The 23040-nt window shown below is 46.1% G+C and overlaps 1 protein-coding gene across 8 annotated transcripts; it reads left to right on the top strand.

Annotated features, from left to right (window-relative positions):
* The first annotated feature begins 7297 nt into the window (after positions 1–7297).
* Positions 7298–20897, top strand: LOC123162883 (pentatricopeptide repeat-containing protein At5g06540). 8 transcript variants are annotated; one of them, XM_044580637.1, is made up of 9 exons: positions 7298–7804; positions 8616–8928; positions 9245–9383; positions 9467–9686; positions 10131–10469; positions 10578–10764; positions 13165–13498; positions 14424–14633; positions 15563–20897. In XM_044580637.1, the coding sequence occupies exon 9, from the start codon at positions 16721–16723 to the stop codon at positions 18518–18520; it is 1800 nt and encodes a 599-aa protein (XP_044436572.1). In that variant the 5' UTR covers positions 7298–7804; positions 8616–8928; positions 9245–9383; positions 9467–9686; positions 10131–10469; positions 10578–10764; positions 13165–13498; positions 14424–14633; positions 15563–16720; the 3' UTR covers positions 18521–20897. The 8 variants fall into 8 exon arrangements, 5 of the variants coding, with proteins under 5 accessions (XP_044436572.1, XP_044436569.1, XP_044436573.1 ...); XM_044580634.1 differs by lacking the exon at positions 10578–10764 and having other exon boundaries at positions 10131–10223; XM_044580638.1 differs by lacking the exon at positions 10578–10764 and having other exon boundaries at positions 10131–10223; positions 11372–13498.
* The last annotated feature ends 2143 nt before the right edge of the window (positions 20898–23040 follow it).

The following is a 23040-nucleotide window of genomic DNA, read 5'->3' as shown; positions in this document are numbered from 1 at the left end:
ACCATCTCTAGATGAAGTTCTCTTGTGTTCTTTTCTGTACTTTTGCATTTGTCTCATGCATATTTGTTTCCTTTAAAAAAAACTTCATCTAGATTTCTTTCTGTTTGCTCTGCATTTTCTGCATCCAATTCATTGCATATCATTCAGTAAATTCCTTGCAAATCTTTGTGAGATCTTACTAGTCTAGTGAGCTGAGGTGACAAGTGTTTTCTCAGTGATGAACTTGGTTTCACCGACTTGTTGTTTTCGGTCCAACCGAATCCTTTCGGTACAACCGAAGCATACCACTCGGTGCCACCGATTTCACAACAGAAAAAACAGTTTTGCCACTTATTCTGTGTTTCTTCTGATCCAGCTACACTAAATGAATCTTGTCCTCTACAAGCATCACATTTATATAAATGCTTTGTGCTGTGACTCAAGGATCAAACCCTTCTTGGAAATTGATGTCAAAGGGGGAGAGAGAGATCACATCAAAGCTTATCACTTAGAGAGATCACATCAGAGAGGGATAGTATCACCTCCTCAGGGGGAGAAAGAGATCTCCAGGGGGAGAGAATACTCAAGTAGAAAGTATTTCTCAAGGATCCCAGATGCTTGGTGTTCAAGAGGAGAGATGCCACATGTCTTATTGAGGAGAAAAGACATGTTCATATGTGCTTATTTGCATTAGTTTGCATTAGCTCTGTTCATTTATATCTTTCAGCTCTGATTTTCTGTTCCCTATCTTCTCCCAGTATCCCATGCTAGATTCAGGGGGAGCAAGACATCTAAGGGAAAGAAATCATTTAAATTCATTGCATATCTTTACTCTTGGGGACATGTCTAATCCAGTGTGGTACTTAGTACTCACTCTCTACATGTCATCCCAGTCTTGGTATTCTTGTGGTTTCTTCTGTTTGCTCTGGCTAGTAGATGTACCTGTGTTATCTAATCTTGTTTACGCAGGTTCATTCCATCCTAAGCCAACTCAAGACTACAAGGCAAGTATATGCATCACAATCATGTGTATGAGGAATTCTTGCTGATGTACATACTGTTTGCAAGAAGGACTCATGGGCATGAAGGTATTTTCTTTAATATTCTTTGCTCTGATGCATATGGCCAAGATACATGTAACACTTTGCCTACTCTATCATGGTTATGCTCTCACATGCTTCTATATTCCATATTCACATGATTGCATACATGTAGGGGGAGCCTATGCTTGTTACATGTCTTTCCAAAGCTTTACTTGCTACTCTTTATATCTTTATCTAAAGCTTTGATGTATGTTGTCATCAATTACCAAAAAGGGGGAGATTGAAAGCACAAGTGCTCCCTAGGTGGTTTTGGTAATTGATGTCAACATATCTCTTATTGGACTAACACTTTTATCTAGTATGTTTCAGATAAGTTCAACAATGGAGTGGCATGGACTAAAATATGTGGGAACTCCTTCAAGATGCTAAGGACAAAGGATTGGCTCAAGCTTCAAGCTCAAGACTCTTCATTTTACATTTTAGTGATCCAAGATCACATTGAGTCTATAAGAAAAGCCAATACTATCAAGAAGGGATGAGGTGTTGCTTAATGAGTTTCTTGCTCCACAGTGCTTAGTGATATGCTCCAAAACCCTCAACTACTTTCCCACTTCCACACATATGTTCTAAACCTAAAGTCAAACTCGGCCCCACCGATTCTTTCTATCCGGCGCCACCGAGTTCAAATGTCATAGCCACTGCCACAAACCCTAGGCAAATCGGTCTCACCGATAGGGATCTCGGTCTCACCGAGATGGGATTGTAATATCTCTGTTTCCCTTCGTAACGTTTCGGTCTAACCGAAGTGAGCAATCGGTCCCATCGAGATTGCAATGTAAACTCCCTGTTTCCCTTTCGTAACATTTTGGTCTCATCGAAGTGAGCGAATCGGTCCCATCGGGTTTACCTGACCAACTCTCTGGAAAGCTTATTACCAAAATCGGTCTCACCGAGTTTGTGTAATCGGTCTTACCGAGATTACATTATGCCCTAACCCTAACCATATCGGTCCTACCGAGTTGCATATCGATCCCACCGAAAATCCTAACGGTCACTAGATTTGCTGAATCGGTCCGGCCGAGTTTATCAATTCGGTCCCACCGAGTTTGGCAAGTTGTGTGTAACGGTTAGATTTTGTGTGGAGGCTATATATACCCCTCCACCTCCTCTTCATTCGTGGAGAGAGCCATCAGAACAAGCCTACACTTCTAGCATCCTATTTCCGAGAGAGAACTACATACTCATGTGTTGAGGCCAAGATATTTCATTCCTACCATATGAATCTTGATCTCTAGCCTTCCCCAAGTTGCTTTCCACTCAAATCTTCTTTCCACCAAATCCAAATCCTGTGAGAGAGAGTTGAGTGTTGGAGAGACTATCATTTGAAGCAAAAGAGCAAGGAGTTCATCATCAACACACCATTTGTTACTTCTTGGAGAGTGGTGTCTCCTAGATTGGCTAGGTGTCACTTGGGAGCCTCTGACAAGATTGTGGAGGTGAACCAAGGAGTTTGTAAGGGCAAGGAGATCTCCTACTTCGTGAAGATCTACCGCTAGTGAGGCAAGTCCTTCGTGGGCGACGGCCATGGTGGGATAGACAAGGTTGCTTCTTCGTGGACCCTTCGTGGGTGGAGCCCTCCGTGGACTCGCACAACCGTTATCCTTCGTGGGTTGAAGTCTCCACCAACGTGGATGTACGATAGCACCACCTATCGGAACCACGCCAAAAACATCCGTGTCTCCAATTGCGTTTGAATCCTCCAAAAACCTTCCCTTTACATTATTGCAAGTTGCATGCTTTACTTTCCGCTGCTCATATACTCTTTGCATGCTTGCTTGCTATATGTTGTGAATGTTAAACTTGTGCCTAAACTCCACTTAAACTTAAAGAAGTTAAAAACTGTAACTTTGGTACTTAGTGTCTAATCACCCCCCTCTAGACACCTCTTCTCAAGGTCCTACACGAGCAGCCACCCATATGCTCCGTTATCAATGGCGACATTGCGAGCAATCCTGGAGTGCTACATGTTGTGACCGTGGTGATTGTGTGCTGGAACCAGCGTCGTAGCATGCTAGAACCAGCGACTATTTTTGCTACATCGAATCATGGTGGAGCTACGACCCGCAACAGCGGGGATAACAATTTTTTGTTGCAATCGTCATGGCTTTTGCTCCAGCCGACAAGGAATTTTGCTACATCAATTCATGCCGGAGATGTGACCCAGGACGACGGCGAGAATGTGTTTTGCTGCAACCGTCATTGTCTTTTGCTACGACCAGCGAGTTGTTTTGCTTCATCCATTTTAATGGAGATGACTAGTAGTTGGCGTTCGTGCAACCCTGCGCAGCTAGCGTCAGCTGTGGAAAAAAAGCTTCAACCGACGTGGGAAGAAGCTTCAACCAGCATGAAGAAAAGCTTCAACGGGGTGCGAGTGGTGACGCTGAGAGCGGTGGCCGGCGGCACGGTGCTGCTGCTATGAAACGTGCTACGACAGCATCATAGTGGTGGTGGGATTTGTCGGGGCGAGTTTTTTTGCTGGAACCATCATAAGCAGTGCTACAACCGGCACCGTGATCTGACCGGCTGGGACAACGTCTTTCATCGGAGCTCGAAGGTCGGGTGCTACGACAGGAGCTGCAACCATAAGAGGTTGTGCAAGGGCGGCGGGCGGCGGCGACAAGGGCGACCACCGGCGACGAGGGTGGCGGCCTGCGCCAACGTGGACGGCGAGCTTGCGGACGTATGGGGACGACGGGGCTGCTCTGGATGAAACAAGCGGCATGGCCTTTTTTTAATTAGCGAAGCAGTCGGGGAAGAAGATATCGTGCGACGCTAACTAGCGAAGCAGTTAGCGAATCGTACGTTAGCGGTGCGATCGGCCGAAATTTCGGCCGGCGCACCGGCGCCTATTACTCGCCATTTTCTTCTACCTTTAAAAGTAAATTTTGACATATTATAAAACGGGAAATAAAAAAGTAGACTTGCCATGAACCATAAACTAAAATTACCATGATACATGCACTTAAAATTGCCATGATTCTTACAAAAAATAATTTTTATGGTCAAAGTTCATGGTCAAAATACTAAAATTGCCATGAACTATAAACTAAAATTGTAACATGGCAACTTTAGTGTAAACACTAGGCCAACTATAGTATAAACATCATGGCAACTTTGGCCAATTTTTTTTCATCGAAACATATCAACATTGGATCTAGTTTTGAAGATCTCATCGAGACGGATTTAGTTGTGAAAACGGATTTTTAATTGGATTTTTAATTAGGGGATAAAACATTTTTAAGCCGGAAACCAAAAAGAATCCTACTGATGTCATTTGTTTTGAAGTGACAAAATAAATGATAATGGAGGCGTTTGAGCCATGTTGCTTCGTGCCGCACGCGTGGGCTTTCTCATTTGGGTTAATATACTTTTAGTTAAATATTTATTAGAATTTGATCCAAAATACGATTGCGCTAATGGACCCGAACGGATGGGCATTATATTTGTTTCACGAGTCAATTACACATAGGGTGTTTAAACTTGGCACAAACGGTCATTTTGATGTTAAAATTTGTGGCATATATTGAACTAGTGTAGAAATTTGGTTCGGACGTGCAAATACGGTCGTGATTGCATTTGGATAGGAAAACGATGCTAACTTGGCGTGCTAGCATGATGTGGGGCTTGCTGTCAGTGTTAGTAACGGGAAGGTGTAGAGGAGCGTGTGTAGCTTGTTTTTGTGAAAACCCACTCAATTTTTTTATTTCTCACAAAAAGTCCGCATCAACGCGCTAGATGCCATTTCATTTGGACTCTACTTCACATGGGACCCGCCTCTCTGTACGTGAAAATAAAAACGAATTAGACGCCTCCGCGACTCGAACTCAAGACCAACTGCTAGATAGCTCAATTCAAAAAATAAAATAAAATAAATACCGGATAGCTAGCCGTTGTACCCACTCAACCAGCATGACAAATACCGATAATAGTCTCTCTTTTTTGTGTCTACCGATAATAGTCCTTAGAGCATCTCCAACAGGCGCGGCAAAACGTGCGCCCGCGCGGTAAAATCAGTTTTTCGCGCGCACCGGTTGATTTCGCGCGCTCCAGCGGTGGCGGGAAGTTAGCGCGCGCGGAAAGCGTTTGCGCGCGCGCGGTAGAAAGCGGCACGCGGCGCGCTAGATTTGGCGCGCCGCTTCGCGCGCGCCTATAAATTCCCGCGCTTCGCCACGCGCACAGAACAGCCACGCGCCCTTCTCCTCGCAATCTCGCCGCTTCGCACTCCACCGCTTCGCCGCGTCGCCGCTTTCTGCGCTGCCACCGCGCCACCATGTCGCCGCGCCGCCAGGGTGCTTCGGGCTTTCGCGGCGTCCGCGAGCGCCCTAACGGCTGGTACTCCGCCGAGATACGGGCCGGCGACGTCCGGCTCGGCCTCGGGACGTTCCGGAGCGCGCGCGAGGCGGCCCGCGCGTACGACGCTGCGGCGTGGCGCTTGGACAGGCCCCGATCCCAGATGAATTTCCGGGACGTCTTCACGCGCGAGGAGGCGCAGCACCTCGCCCCTCCGCCGCGGCTGATCACGGACATGGACCGTGCCGACCACGCTCGGCGGCAGCGCCGTCTCCTCGTCGCCGAGGAGGACGAGCGAGCCATGGCGGAGTGGCGCCGTCGCCACCCAGAGGACGTCGACGCCGAGCATGCCTACTGGGCGGAGAGGACGGCAAGGCGCCGCTCGGAGCGGGCGGACCGGCGTCAGCGGAAGGCAGTGGCGAACGAGCAGTGCGACATCATCTCCGCAGGTGGGAGGTCGTTCTTCACCTCGGACGATGAACGTTGGGACGACGTCTGGCTCTCAACCTCGGACGACACCGACGAGGATGACGATGGTGATGGCAGCGACTTAGAGTAGTTTTCTATTTATGTATGCCGTAGTAATTTCTATCTATCTATCTATGTATGTTGAACTATCTATCATCTATGCTGTAGTAGTTGCACCGATGTAAAATATCTATGTATCGCTTTTTTTATCTATGCAATTTTAATTAAAAAATATTATAGAATGAGCGCAGGCACTGCATTTTACTGCGCCTGCTGGAGCTGCGCGCGCGCGGCTTTTCAGCGCGGCTGCTGGAGCAAACGCTGCGCGCCTCACCAAACCAGGCGATGGGCGCGCGCCAAATCTGTTTTTACAGCGCGACGCGTTGGGCGCCTGTTGGAGATGCTCTTAATGTAGCATGAGGAGGACGCACGTGTGACTTATATGAGATGCAAATAGCTCGGCCTATTTTGCACGGACTAATTTTTTACTACATATGTAAAACATAAGTAATAAAAATAACGTTCAAATATGCGTGTGTCATAAATATTATATACAAACAATGGTTAGCAAATAAAAACATTTAAATATACACCCATGCATCATATAAACATGTTTGGTAAATACAGGCATTTAAATGTTTATTAAATACAATATTTAATGGATACAAAAAAGTATACACTTGTAGAATATATTTAAATTATACAAAATGATAATACAAACATTCTTGCGGTATAATTTTCACACGTGATTTATGTTCAAAAAAATTATATAATTTAAATATTAGCCATGAATTAATATTCATATGAAATTTAAATTATGAATATTTATTTATGCAAACATTGAACTATAAAAATATGTGTATAATTAAGAAAATGTTTATATAATTAAAAGAATATTTTGGAATTGTAATGTTAAAAATATTTATATCGTTATTTATTATCCACACATTTTATAATTCATCGATATTATTTTAAATATATGAATACTTTTAAAATAATACGTGAACAATTATGAAACTTAAGTTGTTTAGCATGTATGTATAATATTTATATACCACACGAATAATTAAATGTTATTTTTATATTGACATTAGAATTTACATAGTACATTTTACAAATTTTCTAAAAGAACAGGTGCAAATGGGCCGCAATGATCATAGTTCATTTCAGCTCCAGGAGCGTATTTGTTCTGCTACATCTCTACTTTTAATGTCTCAGTTGGTAGGTCGCGTTCCGGGTTTTATTTTCGTTCTACCTCACCCGGTTTTTTTGGTACCTATTTTGGTACCTCCTCCCACCTCACGCTGACCCACCACTAACCGAAAAAACCAAGTACCGAGTCCTCCACCAGCCCCCGCGCTCTTCAGGTCGTAACCACTGAAGAAAAAATCTATGAAAATTAACCAGCGATAAAAAACCCTACGAAAAATAACCAGCGAAAAAAAGCGTGGTGCCAATCGCCCGCACGTACGAGCGACTTCACATGCGGCACTCGATCCTCTTCTCGCGATGCGCTCCCGCTCCATCCCCGCTGCCGCCGCCGCCCCCCACCACTCCCCTGTCTCCGGCTCAGCCACCTCCACCTCCACCACCCCCACCCTTCTCTCCATCGCCCGCGGCACTCGATCCGATGCAGCGCCGATCTGGCGGCGGGTGCGGCGTCTTGCTCCGGTGGCGACGGCGTCCTTATGATCCAAAGAAAGAGAGACATGGAGTGAGGGAGCCCAACGCCACCGCAACGTCAATGACCGCTCGCGCGTCTCATTCACCTCCAAGCTTCGACGACGGCAGATTAGCAGCCCCTGCGGCCGCGATGACCCTGGATCTACGGCCACAGCGGCGCCAGCGGCCCGGCCGGTGCAGGCCGCAACTAACCCTAGCTGCACTGGGAGTTCTCCATCGGCTCGCCTTCCCCTCCGTCTCCGGTGGACAAACGCCTCTTCTTTCGCTCCGCCCTAGCTATGGTATAAGCTCCTCAAAACTCTGCTTTCTCTCATGCGCTCGTGTGCCCACGGCCATCCACCCGTGGCCAATCAATCTTACCCTGGCCATCACGCCATGGCAAGTTCTAGGATTTTTGGCTTGTGCGGATGCCCTGTCATCCAAAGATCTGTGCTTGTTGTGTCATGTACGTATAATACAGTAGTACTAAGTGTCAGCGTTTAGTGGATTTAGGCCTCAATCTCAACATCATTGTTTGATTCACATGGTTCTTATAGATGTGCGCAACTTCTGTGCAAGTCATCCAAGATGTATCTCTTTGCTTCTCTTAATTTTGTCAGTTGCTTTGATCTCGATGAGATGACTGTGACTGCTCTGTCGGATGGGTTTGGATCACTTGTCCGTTTCCAGCAGGACTCACTCTGATTATTCACCTAACCCAATGTTGCTGATGGCAATTTTGATTTGAAGTTAGCAATGCAATCAGCAGCCAGTTATTTATATTCAGAAAACGAGAAATCTCAAGCTTGCTTAAGCAAAGCAAAATACGTGCCATACTGCCATTAGCTCTTCACAGTCATGGTTGCCCAATTCTGAACTCTGTCAATTCAAATAACTGCACCTTTGGTCCTGACATATCAAGTAAGGTGTTTCATGTTGTCTATTCCACCCGTTCCTTCATTTTGAGATAGTGCCTAAAAGGGTTGATCTTATTGTCTTCTTTATTTTATAATAACTGGCTCCACTGATTACGTATTTGCTTTGCTTGGCTTGCACTTTTATTGCATATTCTTCTCTGACTTTACTACTTAATGTATCTTCGTGTGCATGCAGGTAGACTGGGATGAATCTGCGCCCCACCGATCTTGTTGGGTACCCTCCTATTATGTAGAAGCCTAGAATTTCTAACACAATTGCACCTCTATGATCCGGAGATGTTGGCATGTCAAGTTTTTGCTGGGACCACATTGTGTTCTCTTCTGCCGGCAGATTAAATGATGAAGGCGCTGACACTTTTCCCCAATGTCTGGGCAAAGTCCAGAAAATGGTGGGACACCATCTAATGAGGAGCGGCATGTTGTACCAGGTTTAGAAGCATCAGGTTCAGAAGGCAGGGGCGCAGACAACATCAATTGATAAGCGTTAAGTAAGCCATAACCTTCCATTTTTTTTGTTCATTGATATCATGGTTGCAACTATTATACCGATTATAAAAAAACGTGAACAGGGTAGATTCTGTCACATTAAAATTAAAAAATGAACAAAAATAGTTTGTTTAGGATTTAGGTTTGCTTCTCTGTGATTTCACATGGTTAATTGGATTTTGGGGTGCATATATAATTTCGGTTATGCATGATTTTGGTTAACTCCAGGTTATAATTTCAATGATGCATTATGAGCATCTGAAGATTTGTCCGTGATGGCTTTTTCTCAGCAGTAGTGCTCTTCTATTTTTGTTTCAGATCATGGTCTTATCAACATGATGGGTGTCAAGCTCGCGGTGTTGCCATTCTGGGCGGAGTGGAGGCTGCCGCTTGCATAGCTGCTTCATCCGAAGGGTCGCCATGACGATGATGCCATCGCCTGACTGGGCGAGCCGAGGTGATTCCCTTCATCCTTTTGCGTCCTTCCATGGGGCTCTCCTTCATGGTGCTGATATGGTGTGCCGCTGCCGGTGAGAGCAGGCAGGATGCGAAGGCGGAGGTTGCCGCCCCCGCAGCTGCTCGGCCCTCTCTCCCTTGGTGTTGAGTTCTTCTTCGACCTTGGCCGTACACTGGGAGAGGAAAGAAGGACACGATGGATGTCAACATGAGAAGGACAGAGGACGTGCTGGCGCACAAGCGGCTCCTGGAGCTGGCCAAGGATTTGGTGCAGCGCCAGGCTTTCACCGTGGGGGTCGTGCAAGTGAGTTGTTTCTCCCTCCTCGCGACACTCGCAATAATATAGGAATGCAAATCGGCGCTGCACTGATGGAGTCAAAATTCGGCTATCTGCAAATTTATTATCTGGTCTGAATCTGTGCTAATCGTCCCTGGTTGGCCTCGTTGGGTTGGGGGTTAAGTTTTTTGCAGTTGGGATTTCCTATACTTATATATGGTGATACAAAGTTGTACTCCCTCCGTCCGGAAATACTTGTCATCAAAATAGATAAAAGGAGATGTATTTAGACATATTTTAGTTCTAGATACATCTCTTTCTATCCATTTTGATGACAAGTATTTCCGGACGGAGGGAGTACTTGTTAGTAGTTAATGTATGAAAAATAAGCATGATTTATGCTCCCTTTTTCTCCTTCCTGAAAACAGTACATGTTGTATGTGTTGATGACACTTTAATATGGTGATACAGAGATATGATCTTGACCCTGCTCAAGCTGGTCCACACCGTTGTCACTGTAGCTCCTTCTCCGAGTCTCTTATCATCTGCTTTGCTGCCGGCTTGGTAAATCTTCTGGTTTACTTCTCCTCTTTCTCTCTTGAGCTCTGTAACCCGGCCATCGTTGTGGCTGTAATAATTAGATGATAATACTGTTCTACAGAAATACATGTTAGCAACACAGGTTTACCCTGGAAGGAATTATCTTGCAAAAGAAATATAGTAGAAACTGCATTCTTGGGAATTGTTATGGTGTTGTTCTGGAAACAAATGGCATGTCTGAATGCTTGCTTGCTTAAATTAAGTGTATAGGTAAGAGCGTAAAGCCATAAATTAAGCTAAAATTAGGTGTAGCCTGCCTCTAATTTGTTTCAGGTCATGGACTTCTATATTGATAAATCTGCCTCTCATATTATGCAGAAGTTGCATGATCTGAAGAAGAATAACTCACGCCCATTACCGCTAATGTTTCAATTAAATGTCCACACATCATGTTCTCATCTATGGGAGTTCTTTTGTTGCATAATGCCCAGAACCTCTTTGCGTTATTGAATATGAAATTGCAAATGTTATTCGCGTTAAGCTTGCTAGGAAACGGATTTTGGAGGTATGCATACGGTTCTCTATTGTAGTAAAGTAATTTATTTGAATTATTGGTTACTTTCCCCTTTTGTTTGTTCAAGGATGTAAGTTGTCCCCTGATGCATGGTCCTACCATCCTAGACACATTTGAAATTTATTTTATTGTCTCATTCATGGACAACGGATTTAGTTTGCTTGTAATTATGTGATGGATGGATTATAACAAGGTTAGACTATCTGACCTTCTCAATGTTAAGCCTTTGTAACCATGATGGGGATTTTTGCTATGTTTTTTTATTGCTAGAACATAGTAGATGGACAGAATCAAAACTCTAAATTTGGTGTACCAATTAAGATGTTGTATTTCACATGCTCTAGACATGCTATAGACATATTGCTTCTGTCATTTTGATTAATTAGTGGTAGATGCATATAGTTAAACTGAATAATCAGCTTATCCAATTAGTTAAACTGAATAATCAGCTTCTGTCCTATGGCTTGTATGTCGTGGCAAGATGCCAACTTACTACACCAATTCTCATTGGAAATAATACTCTTTGTCTTTGGGACCAATTTTAGTGGTGACTTGATAACTAATTTTGTAGTTTCTGCTTTCGGTTGTGAGGATGCAGACTAACAGTGCTGCTGATTGTACAAGAGCCTGCAAAAGGGAGGATAATTTATTGGACACTGTTTGTAATCGGCGAGCTGGCCAAAACTGGGTCGGTCGCCTCGTCACACAAACGCGCACGCACATGGACCCACGTGATCGCTTGCCCATCGCTCGCCACACAAACCTTATCCCCACCTCCCGTGAGTATCTATCCAGTTCATCCCCACAAGCACATGGACTACTGCGATGGGAGGTGGGTTCGGCATGCCGCGCAGGGGACAGCGGCAGCGGCGGCGAGTGGGAGGAGCGCGCACGGCGGGTAGGAGGATGAGAAGAGGAGCGAAGTGAAGGAAGAGGAAGACGACAAACTGAGGGGATAAGAATCCAACGGCTCGGAAGGGGCCAATCAGACGGCTAGGGTGCGACCGGCCAAAACTTTGGGCTAGCGCCTATTACTGGCCCAATTTTAATTATACAAGCACTTTCTTGCCGACATGAATTCATAACCTTTATTATAATACTCGGTATTGTGTTGTCTAATGCTCCCTGAACTAGAAAAATTTGCATTTAGGTTGTACTTCCGAGGAGCGCACCGGTGCGGGACGTCGCAGTCACTAGAGATGATGGCAGGGTTTAGAGGGTTTGCCGGCGACAGAGGTGCCGACTCGGGTAGGGGCCGATGAGGTAGTGTGTGACAACACTTGCTGGTCGTGGATGGTGGTGGGAAGTGGTTGGGCAGGTATAGGTGGGTGGGTCATTAGAGTGGACGAAGAAAAAGGTAGGCGGCGGGAGGAAGAGAATAGTAGCAACAACAGGTTGTCACCTGTGTAGGAGAGGCGAGGGGTTAACCAGACTTGAGTGTGGGGTGTGTGATGTCACGGTCACTGGAGATGGTCGAGGGATTTAGAGGGATGACCGGCGTCAACGTCGGCGGAGGTGGTGACTCAAGCATGGGGAAGTGTTCGACAACACTCGTCGGCTATAGGGTGGCGGTGGCAGGTGGTTAGACAACAGGGAGAGTTGGGCGGATTGTGGACGGAAAAAAGTAGCGACGAGAGGAAGAAGAAGAACCGGTAGCAGAGGTGGGTCGTCGCTAGCGGAGAAGAGGTAGGGGATTAATGGATTCGAGTGTAGGGTACAGGAGGTCTTGGGTGACTCCGTGACGGAGATGATGGTTGGGTTTAAAGGGATGGCCGGTGCATCATGTTGTAGTATTTTTTTTTGCACAATCCATCCCGAGAAAACATATAAATAAAAGAAATTGGTTAAATTATGTTAGAAATATCTATTTGGGTGGAGATATGAGGAAGACTGCAGCTCATGACAGTCGCTTTCCTCTGTCGATATTTTTATTTGAGGGAAACAACAGGACTCTGCTGCGTATTTTTATTAATTTTTTAAAAAATATACAAAGGTTCTGTACAGATTAAAAAAGAAAAGAAACTATACAACATCAGGATCAAAGTCCTGAGAAAATGACCCAAAAGAAAAGGAAAGAAAAAGAAAAAAATATCTACAAAAAGTACATCATACACAAAAGATACGCCTGAGAAGAGTGCTCCAGCCATGTAGGCAGGTAGTTTCTTAGTGAGGATCGTGCAGATCATCCGTTGTATCTCCTACTCTAGCAATTCCAGAGTGGCATGCTCAAGGTGCCTTTATTTGAAGTCATGTGCCCATTGTTCCAAGTTTGCATATTCTTCTCTGGTTGCTCTGTGGACTAGCCATTTCAGTTCTTCTTTGAAAGTCTTTCGGCATCTATAAAGGCTGGGTGTTATTTTATTGAATATGAATTCATTTCTTGTGATCCAGATTGCCCAAGCAGCAAGGATGATAATCTCTAGGGAGAAGGGGAGATCCAGCATCTCCTTTAGGTTATTTATCTCCTGTTGAATGCCTTGGTAGGTGGGAGCCTAATTGGCTGCTAAGTATGTCCAACAGATTCTGGAAGAAGGGCAATTGAAGAACAAATGATCTCTGGTTTCTAAGACCTGCAGACCACAAAGCACACAAGTATAGCCAGGCAAGAAAAAATTCTTTCTATGAAGCATGGCTCTGTTGTTTAGCCTGTTGTGTACGAGCATCCAGAAGAAAATCTTGTGCTTAAGTTGGCAGCAAGTTTTCTAGAGCCTGTAGCTCATGAATGGTTGGTTGTTATTCCTTTGACCATGATATTGTTATTATTTAAATGTTCTAATATATTGTACAAAGCTTCCATTTATGTCTTCAGAAAAATCACTGATCCAAAAAAAGATCTCTCAAATATATATTTTAGCTCATTAGATCAGTTGTAGAAATCATGTGCCATTTTTATGTTCACGTCATCATTTGATTATATTTGCCATAACTCGACTTGGTGCTCTTCAACGTACACTACAAGGTCTCTAATTTCTCTTAATACTCTTTACAATTCTTAACACAATCCTTTCAGCGGGATAAAAATATATTTACTTAAATGGTTCCTATCGTCGCTACACAAAATATCATTACTTTTCACTCTTAAGGAGATACTTTAACCAACTGTTCCTAGAATTTTAATATGGGATATGCATTCTACTTTTGTTGCTATCTTTTATTATGTTGATACGTCTGATTCGTTGGACTAGCATAGCAAATGTAAATGTGAATGTGAAGGAATGAAAATGTGGGCTTTTCTATACTTATGCATGATTACATCATACTCCCTCCGTTCCTAAATGTAGGGTGTATAGTTTTTGGCACGAAAATTAAAGAACGCACGTGAAAGCAAAATTTCACAAGTTTTGGGCAAGTTTACACCTGACTAATTGACATGAGAAAATAGAGGAGCTTGCATGATATAAGGAAATGTAATCAAATCCTAAATAAAATTATCCAAACGAGTGTTGCAACGCAATACACCTTATATTTTGGATTTTTTTTCAAAAATCTATACACCTTATATCAAGGAATGGAGGGAGTATTTGTTTTTATCATGTTATGCATGAAAAGTTGATAACCCTTACTATAGGTAAGATCTTATACGGGCAGTTCCATCTGGATTTCTTTGTATCTACTGATTCAAATTATATGTATTTTATTAAATTCTACAGCAGCCAAGGACGGGGCATCGTACAAGTGACAGTGACTGCAACGAGGGCAAGATGTCAATCTTGGGGCTGGCACCGGAGACCGTGAGCACAACTGGGGGGCGAGGCGTCAACAACAGCTGCATCGCCCGTGTTGGCCCCTTGAGTTTTGGACCTGCCGCGCTCCAGTTCTGGAAGCTGTCATTCCCATTCATCCCCTCCAGCGGCCTTCAGGTGAGCACAAATCTTCTGCTCCATTAAGGCAAACATCCAGGGATCGACAAATCTTCTGCTCCATAAAGATGATTGAAAGGCTCTTTCCAAGCATAATGTGAATCTTGTGCATTTAACTTTTTAGTAGTATAATTTTTCCAGTACGATGTTTATTTCCTGAAAACTATATCGCCGTTGTAGGTTATCTGATGAAAAGTACATTCTATACTTGGTAGTGATTTATATCTATGTTGTGGGGCGTCTCTATGAAAGGGATGGACATAGATTACATTGACTTGAACGGCCGCATGGTGCCATGCATCATGACCCACGAGAGGGGAGAGGGGAGTGGAAGATAGTGTGCCTGGTGCTCCATTGGAAGACCAACATCAACCTTGAAGACAGACATAATCATTTGTTTGATTTATTTACATGCATTGCAACCCGTTGTGCCGCCGCCGCTCTTTGCTTGGACATGGCAAAGCTTAACTTGGAGACAGACTAAAAAACCAGTGGCGACTAAGTCAAGAAGCTCAGAAATTGATAGATCAATCTATGGCCTATTGTTGAGGAGGTAAAGGATTGCATGCGATGAAGGGAGGAGTTCAGGGTGGCACGGGTGAGATACTTGACTAATGGAGCTTCTCATTGGCTAGCAAATGAGGGGTGTGCGAATAAGTTATGTAAAACTTGGGCTTGGTACCTGTCGGATTGTATTCGTGATGTTTTGAACTTGGATCATGCCGAAATGAATGAATAAAACATAACCCATTTCAACTATTTTTTTATTTGAGTTGTCAATAAGAGCATCTATAGTTGGATTTAGCAAATTTGCCCCCCTAAATGTCAACAGTCGCGGCCGGTCAGTGTCTGTTTTGAGCCCCTATTTGTTCGTGCATGCAACCATACTTCTCATTTTTCTCATATATCTGGTGACTTGCATGTGATAGGTGGAGATGAAGATATAGAAAGAATAGAAGAAATGGTGGTCTAGGGTGGGTCGTGTCCTAGGTGGTGGATTGACCGAGTGCGTCTACGAGCCGTCATATCCTCCCCTTATTTGGTGTCAATATGAGTGTTTGTGAGCAACCCGACTTGTAAGCATGATATGAGGGGTCTGGTTGGGTCACCTTTTTCTTCTCTCTCCTGTGCGGCGACCGATCGGGCGTGTCTGCAGATGTTTGAGTAGGATTTGAGGGGACCAGCCATAGGTGCTCTAAGATTATTGTGTTTGATAGTACGACGTGTGTTAGATGATTGTCAAAAAAATGTGTGCTAGCTTAGTCGACATTGTTCTCAGTTATTTAGCTCAGTGAGTAGCAGTGGCAGAGCTTAGTGGAGACCAACCTAGGTCGTCGCCCCCAGCCTATGGGATTTCTTCATACTATTTCTCAGTAAATTATTTAGATAATCAATAAAATCTGGCCAAGCCTCCCCCGCCCCCCTCCAAGCCCATTGCCCCTCCTAAGATGTGGCCCAAGCGATAGTACCAATGAGTATCATCTTTTTTTCAAAGGCCCGTGGCAACGCACGGACATTTTACTAGTTAAAAGTAGTTATCCATAAATACTAGAAGGTGGATTGGCTACGTCCTACTGTGTGCAAGGCATGGTCGAGGCTTCGAGACACCGATCCACCATTTTTCGTTAATTTTCACAATTCATAGACATAAAAAAAATTCCAATTCAAAGGGTTTTCTGCAAAAACAAAAAGAACAGGCCACGCGCCCTCCTCCCAGCCTTCCTGTCACTGACAGCGGGCCCCATGCCATGCTGGCATTGCCAAGTCAAAATCATTTCGTATCAAACGTGGTTTGCACCGTATTTGCATGTCCAAACCAAGTTTTTGCACCAATTCAATGTACCACAAATTCTAACATCAAAGTGATCGTTTGCGTCAAGTTCAAGCACCACCAGTGTAATTGACTCTCTTTTGTCGGAAAAAAAAACCTGAACGGATGCAGTAGTGCAGTGCCTATCTTTTTTTTTCTTTTTCTTTTTTGTAAAACCTGTAGTGCGTGGGAAAGCATTGCTCGTGTCTTATCCACCAGAGGCGGGGAGCTGCTCTCCCCGGCCATCGGGTCGCCCCTCTTCATCCGAGCTCCGGCAATGTCCGCCCCCAGCGTGACCCCCATCCCCATTACCACCATCTCCGAGCTGAAGCAGCACCACTCGCAGCTCGTCCGCCTCGGCCTCGCCTCGCACCCCGCCCACGCGCGCCGCCTCCTCGCCTTCCTCGCGCGCGACCCGGCCCGCCTCCCCTACGCCGCGCGCCTCCTCGCGCACCACCCGGACCCGCACCCGGCGCTCTTCAACCCGCTCTTCGCCTCCCTCCCGCCGCGCCACGCCGCGGCGTTCCTCTCCCTCATGCTCTCCCTGCCCCTGCACCCCGACCACTTCACCCTGCCCCGCATCCTCCCCGCCGCGCCGCTCCCGCTCGCCGCCCAGCTCCACGCGCTCCTCCTCAAGCTCAACTTCCACTCCCACGCGCACTCCTTCAACGCGCTCCTCGCCGCCTACCTCGCCAACGCGCGCGCGGACCTCGCCTTCCGCCTCTTCGGCGGCGGCGGCTCGTCGGCAGTCCTCGACGTCGTGTCGTGGACCACCATGGTGGGCGGGCTGTGCAGGCTGGGCCTCGTGGACGACGCGCGGGAGCTGTTCGACGGAATGCCCGAGAGAAATCTTATTTCCTGGAACGCGATGATCTCCGGGTATGTCAAGGCTGGCCGGTTCTTGGACGCGCTGGAGGTGTTCGACCAAATGCGAGCGACGGGGCTGGAGGGGAATGGGTTTGTCGCGGCGAGCGCGGTGGTGGCGTGCACGGGTGCTGGCGCGCTGGCCCGTGGGAGGGAGGTGCACCGGTGGGTGGAGCAGAGCGGGATACAGATGGATGAGAAGCTAGCCACGGCGGTGGTCGACATGTACTGCAAGTGTGGGTCTGTCGAGGAGGCATGGCGCGTATTCCAGGGGCTGCCGACGAAGGGGCTCACGTCGTGGAACTGTATGATCGGTGGGTTGGCTGTGCACGGGAGGTGCAAGGACGCCATTGAGCTGTTCCATCAGATGGAGAGGGAAGATGTGGCGCCCGATGATGTCACGCTGGTGAACCTCCTCACTGCCTGCGCCCACACCGGCAATGTCAGCGGCGGTCGCCACTACTTCGACTACATCGTGCAGAGATACGGCATTGAGCCCAAGATGGAGCATTACGGCTGTATGGTCGACCTGTTCGGGAGGGCAGGGCTGCTGGACGAAGCCAAGAAGGTGATCGACGACATGCCAATGGAGCCTGACATTGGTGTCCTCGGAGCACTCTTCGGAGCATGCAAGATCCACAGGGACCTCGACCTAGGCGAGGCGATTGGATGGCGCGTCATCGAGCTGGATCCCCAGAACAGCGGGCGGTATGTGCTGCTGGCCAACCTCCTTGCCAGCGCTGGCCGATGGGGAGACGTGGCCAAGGTCCGGCAGCTGATGGACGAGCGCAATGTGAGCAAGGAGGCTGGGCGGTCCGTGATCGAAATCGACAGCGAGGTCTGTGAGTTCCAGTGCGGGACCCTGCGCCATCCCGAGGAGAAGGAGATATTTGGCATGGCGAAGGACATGATGAGGAAGATCGGGCTGGAGGGCTACGCACCAGACACCAGCGACGTGTTGCACGACGTCGCGGAGGAAGCGAAGGAGGCGTCGCTGCTGTATCACAGCGAGAAGCTGGCCATCGCGTTCGGGCTGCTACGCACGAGGCCGGGTGATACGATGCGCGTCACGAAGAACCTGCGGGTCTGCCGAGACTGCCATGAGGCGACCAAGTTGATATCTCGCGTCTTTGAGCGGGAGATCGTGGTGAGGGACAGGAACCGGTTCCATCACTTCAGGGATGGGGCGTGTTCGTGTAATGACTATTGGTGAGTATACTCGAAACATATGCAGAAAATCGTCTTGGTGAAAGTAGATACCGCCTTATTAGGGAAAATAACCCCTAGAAATTTTAGATCCAAAATCCAAATGCACATTGAAAAACAAAAAGGAAAAATCTTGATGTGAATAGTGTAATTTTTGCTGCTGTCTTTTATATATATATAGCATTGTGTATTTTGAGTTTGGATGTAAATATTTCAAAGATCATGGACAGATGTCTTGGGAACATTCACAAAAAAAATTCAGATTTTTTTGAAATATTTGAAATTGCACTTTTAGACATGTGAACATGGCAACGCCTTATTGTTGGGAGCACTAGATATTCTCCCCCACCTTATTATAAGTGAGAGAATATTACATGGAAACCAAGTTTCAAAGAAAACTTCACGGAAACCATGTTTGAAAGTTTTCAAAAATCTGAAAAAACAAATAAGAGATGCTAAGAGCTTGATGCCTCCGTTGTCATGCGAAATTCCAAGTTCAAACACATTACTATTTACGAGCTATGAAAAAAAAACAAATTCAGCAATGATAAGTGGCGTTTACTTTTTGACACTATTCAATGCTGATTTTATTTATAAATGGTAATGTTTTTGAACTTGGGAATCTCACATGCTAATAAAACATCACCCTTAAGATTTTTTTTATAGATTTTTTCAAAACTTTAAAATACTATTTTCACATGGTTTTCATCGGTTTTCTCTGAAACTTGATTTCGAAGTGATATTTTGTCATTGGAAGTTATGCTCACTGACACATCATGTCAAAGAGTGCATGTCAGAACACCTTCTAATGGTGTGTGACTTACTGGATTGGCGCCTACGACTATGTTGCACCGAAGAAAGATAGATTTATTTTCAAGCTTGGCTCTCACTGAACTAAAATACATGCAAAAGATCACCCCCCCTCCTCCACCAACCTAGCGTCGTTGGCTCCCCGCCGCTGGTGGCCACCTCGCCCTCCCCAGCCCCACCCCCAAACCGATGTTGGCCACTCTGGCCATGGCAGCCACCATATCACCATTCTTCCTTCTGAAGACGTCGGCCACCTTCCCATCACCGCATGGTGTTTTCCGATCTCCAATTCGACCAAGGCTAGATTTCGAAGCGATGATTTGGAAGAACTTTAGAGTTCCAGACAATCTTCTTGATGGTCATAGTCTTCATGAATTTCTCTTGGTGGCTAAATTCTCGAGGTCAAGGATCCATTTGAATCCTGAATTAGTTGGACTTATTCTTCAATCTTGCTTTGGCGGAAATGGAGCCAGGTTCAAACTTTCTCAAGTTCAATATTGGTCATTCAAATTCATCATTTCATCTAGAGAGGTGGGTTTTCCTATTTATAATGGCGGTCATATTGCTAATGAAAAGATCAATCTGCAATTCTAGCTTAGGGGCAAAGTAGGCATGAATTCTTGCAAGGAGTTTGGCTTATATTACAAAGAACAAGAAGATAAATGGACCATGGTCACGCGTTCAAAAATTCAAGGTAAATCTTTTGCCAATGTTACTAGATCTCCTCATTTTTTATTTATCAAGTTCGTCTGAAGAATCCTCTTCCAAGCAAGCACCATAATTTTGTTTTCCAGCGCCTTGAATTGTCAGGAAAAAAGTGTAACAGAAGAGACCTTCAGGGATCATTCATGAGCGGGATCTGAGGAATTTCAAAATTCTAAGCAGCAGGCTAGAACTTCTTATGGGTCGGGCCCAAGGCCTCGCGATTGACAAACATTTTGTGTTCTCCGTCGGGTGTTTGCCACTTCCGTCCTACGTGCACTAACAAGATTTGATGTAGGGACTCCAAGTGTTGGAACATGTGACCTGCTCTTGCCGCTCCAGGCCTAGACTTCCTAATCCTTCCGCTAATCCCAAATCACATGTGGGAATCACTGCAACTCAAATCTCAAGTCATCAACCTAATCAGTCTCATTGGTAACAGAAGGTTGTGATCTCCCCTGGATCATCATCAATGTTGACGGTTCTTGGGATGATGTCAGCGGGGCAGCTAGTTAAAGAACATAGAAAGGTGGCATCTTCAACTTCCTCGACCAATTCCTCATTTGCTCCAAACACTTTTGAAGACCATTATACGCAGGCTGCATCATTCCCCTTCAATCTGACGTCCTTCCTGTCGATGGGGCATCAAGTGATTGAGGTTGAAGTTCGGCTTCCTCGAGTTAGGGTAATCTTTTTGCACATTCATCCTGCAAATGAAGACCTTGCCATTTCAACATTTGTTCCTATGCCCAAGGTGAGGTATATTTCATCAATATCAGAGTGATCATTACTGAATTCTTAAGATATGTGGAGAGATTAGGGTTTAAGGGGGTCAACTCTTGTCCCCATGGGCAAGCATTTTTCAGGCTCGAATCGATTTTTGACACATATGAGTGTGTTAGTAATAGTCCACATAATTATGATGTTGTTGTTATTGTTTTTGAAAACTTGATTAGGGGCTAAATTGGAGAAAGTTTCATCTCAATATAGAAGCTTGGATCATACTTGTAGAGTTTCATGATGATCTTGGAAATTTTATATTGTTAATGCTATTAGAAGCTTTGTAAAGATGTTAGTTTGGGATAAGGGGGGAGTCGCAAAAGCTCGTATCATCATCAAAGTAAGAGTGGATGACTTAAAAGATATTTCTATAAGCATGTTGTAGTCCAAATCATATGGCTCTTGAAGGGGGGGGGGGGGGTGGTTCCTGATATGTTCTTGTTATAATTTTGCAGCAAAAACTCCTTGGTGGAGGAGGGTCGCCAGATTAGGGCTCAATCCTCCAAATGAGAATTCCCATCCATTGCCTAATCAGGAACATTTTCACCCAAACCAGGAAAATCATATTATTGGTCCTTTTCCCTAGAATGATCCATGTATTGCACCGGTTGCTGAACCTCAAGATGCACATGGCCAGATGAATATAGAGGAAGATCCTGACTAGGGACATTGGTCTGTGCCACCTCGGCAACAGCTAGTTCATATGGAAATTTAGCAGGAGAAATTTTTGGAACTCCTTGACCGACCACTAGATACGTAAATCAATAAAAAGTTCCGCAACATGAATTAGAAGATAATAGTGGGCTCACTCCCTCTTTAAATCTCTCCAGTAATTCAAGTGTAGCTAGTTTTCTGGGTGGCCTGGACTTGTAGCCCAACCCGTACTGGATTTGAATTTGGCTTCTCTTGGCCCAGAGATGAAACTCCTTGATGTGACTATGAATTTGGGCCCATTACCTTTGGTCGCCGTCGGTGTACAAAAGTGTGGGTACTTCTGTACCCCTTACTTGTGCATGGACGGTCACAGTCACGCCTACAGCAGGGTTTGGCAAAGTAGAGGAGGACGGCAAGAGGCAGGACAGGTACAAAGAATATCAAAATAGACGCTCAAGGTAACAAGCAGCAGGAGGCGAGCAGGGCCACGCCTAGCAACAAGTCTTGCCGAGGCGACCTGCGAGGCCCCCGGCAAGCTCCTTGCCGGGGCAGCTTGCGGAGAGACCAGCAGGGCCACCACCCTTGGGGTTGAGAGCTTTGACACCATCGACAACGTTAAGACCAAGATTTGGAGAGCACATGCCTAGTAGCATGCGGCCCCTCACGAAGATTGGCAACCCACGAATCCACGTGGGATCAGAAGATGAAGACCCCCGGCAAGACCCTTGCCGGGGACGACTCCAAGGCCCCCGGCAAGCCTTGCCGGGGACAATCGCTGGGCCACGGCTAGACCTGCGCCCGACAAGGTTTCGCCACTTCACCACCACTCTAGTGCGGCGATAGGCATGCCAGCTAAGCAGGCGCCTGCGTGGCGGCATGCAGATCTTCGTGGAAGCCTACCATTTCGCCAACACAGCAGCTGGTTGGCTAGCGTGGCGCTGCATGCCTCATCGGCCTGAACGCGTGGCGAGGCGACGAGGAGCGGCGAAGGACGAGATGGCCTCTGTTGTCGTCCCCAATAAAGTGAGAGGACACGTAGGCAACACATTAAATGCGCTTGTCCTACGTTGATCGAGTGATAAGCTCGCACCACTGTAGCTTGCCATCTCCTGCGTGCCACTGTGGCAACCCCTTTGTGTATAAAAGGAGGCCCAAGGCGCACAAAGAGAGGATTCAGACTTTTGGAAAAAGCACACATGGTAGCTAGTTCAAAAGCCCTAGAACACACATATAACTAGACAATCAGGACTAGGGTATTATGCATCTCTGCGGCCCGAACCTGGATAAAAATCCCCCATGTGCTAACGCTCGACCTGCTCTTCGTGCAACTAACCCCCCGCCAAACGTAGAAGGGATCCTTGTGACCCCATAGGTGATCGGTTTCCTCGACATCTTTGGCATGCCAGGTAGGGGGCGTTAGTTGTGAGAATCTGGTCTGTAGTTAGTACAGTAGCTCCTTCATCGCCATGGCTCCGAAAGAAGACGACCGCGGTGATCGGCCCGTCCGAGGCCGCTCCGCCCGCACCCGCACGAGCGGGCGACGAGGCGGGCGCCAGTGGTGGAGTATATCGAGATCGTCCA

This window comes from Triticum aestivum, chromosome 7B (genome assembly GCF_018294505.1).
Source record: "Triticum aestivum cultivar Chinese Spring chromosome 7B, IWGSC CS RefSeq v2.1, whole genome shotgun sequence".
In the NCBI taxonomy this organism is placed as follows: Eukaryota; Viridiplantae; Streptophyta; class Magnoliopsida; order Poales; family Poaceae; genus Triticum; species Triticum aestivum.
The sequence above is the reverse complement of the archived record's forward strand: the minus strand, read 5'-3'. Positions and strand labels throughout refer to the sequence as shown.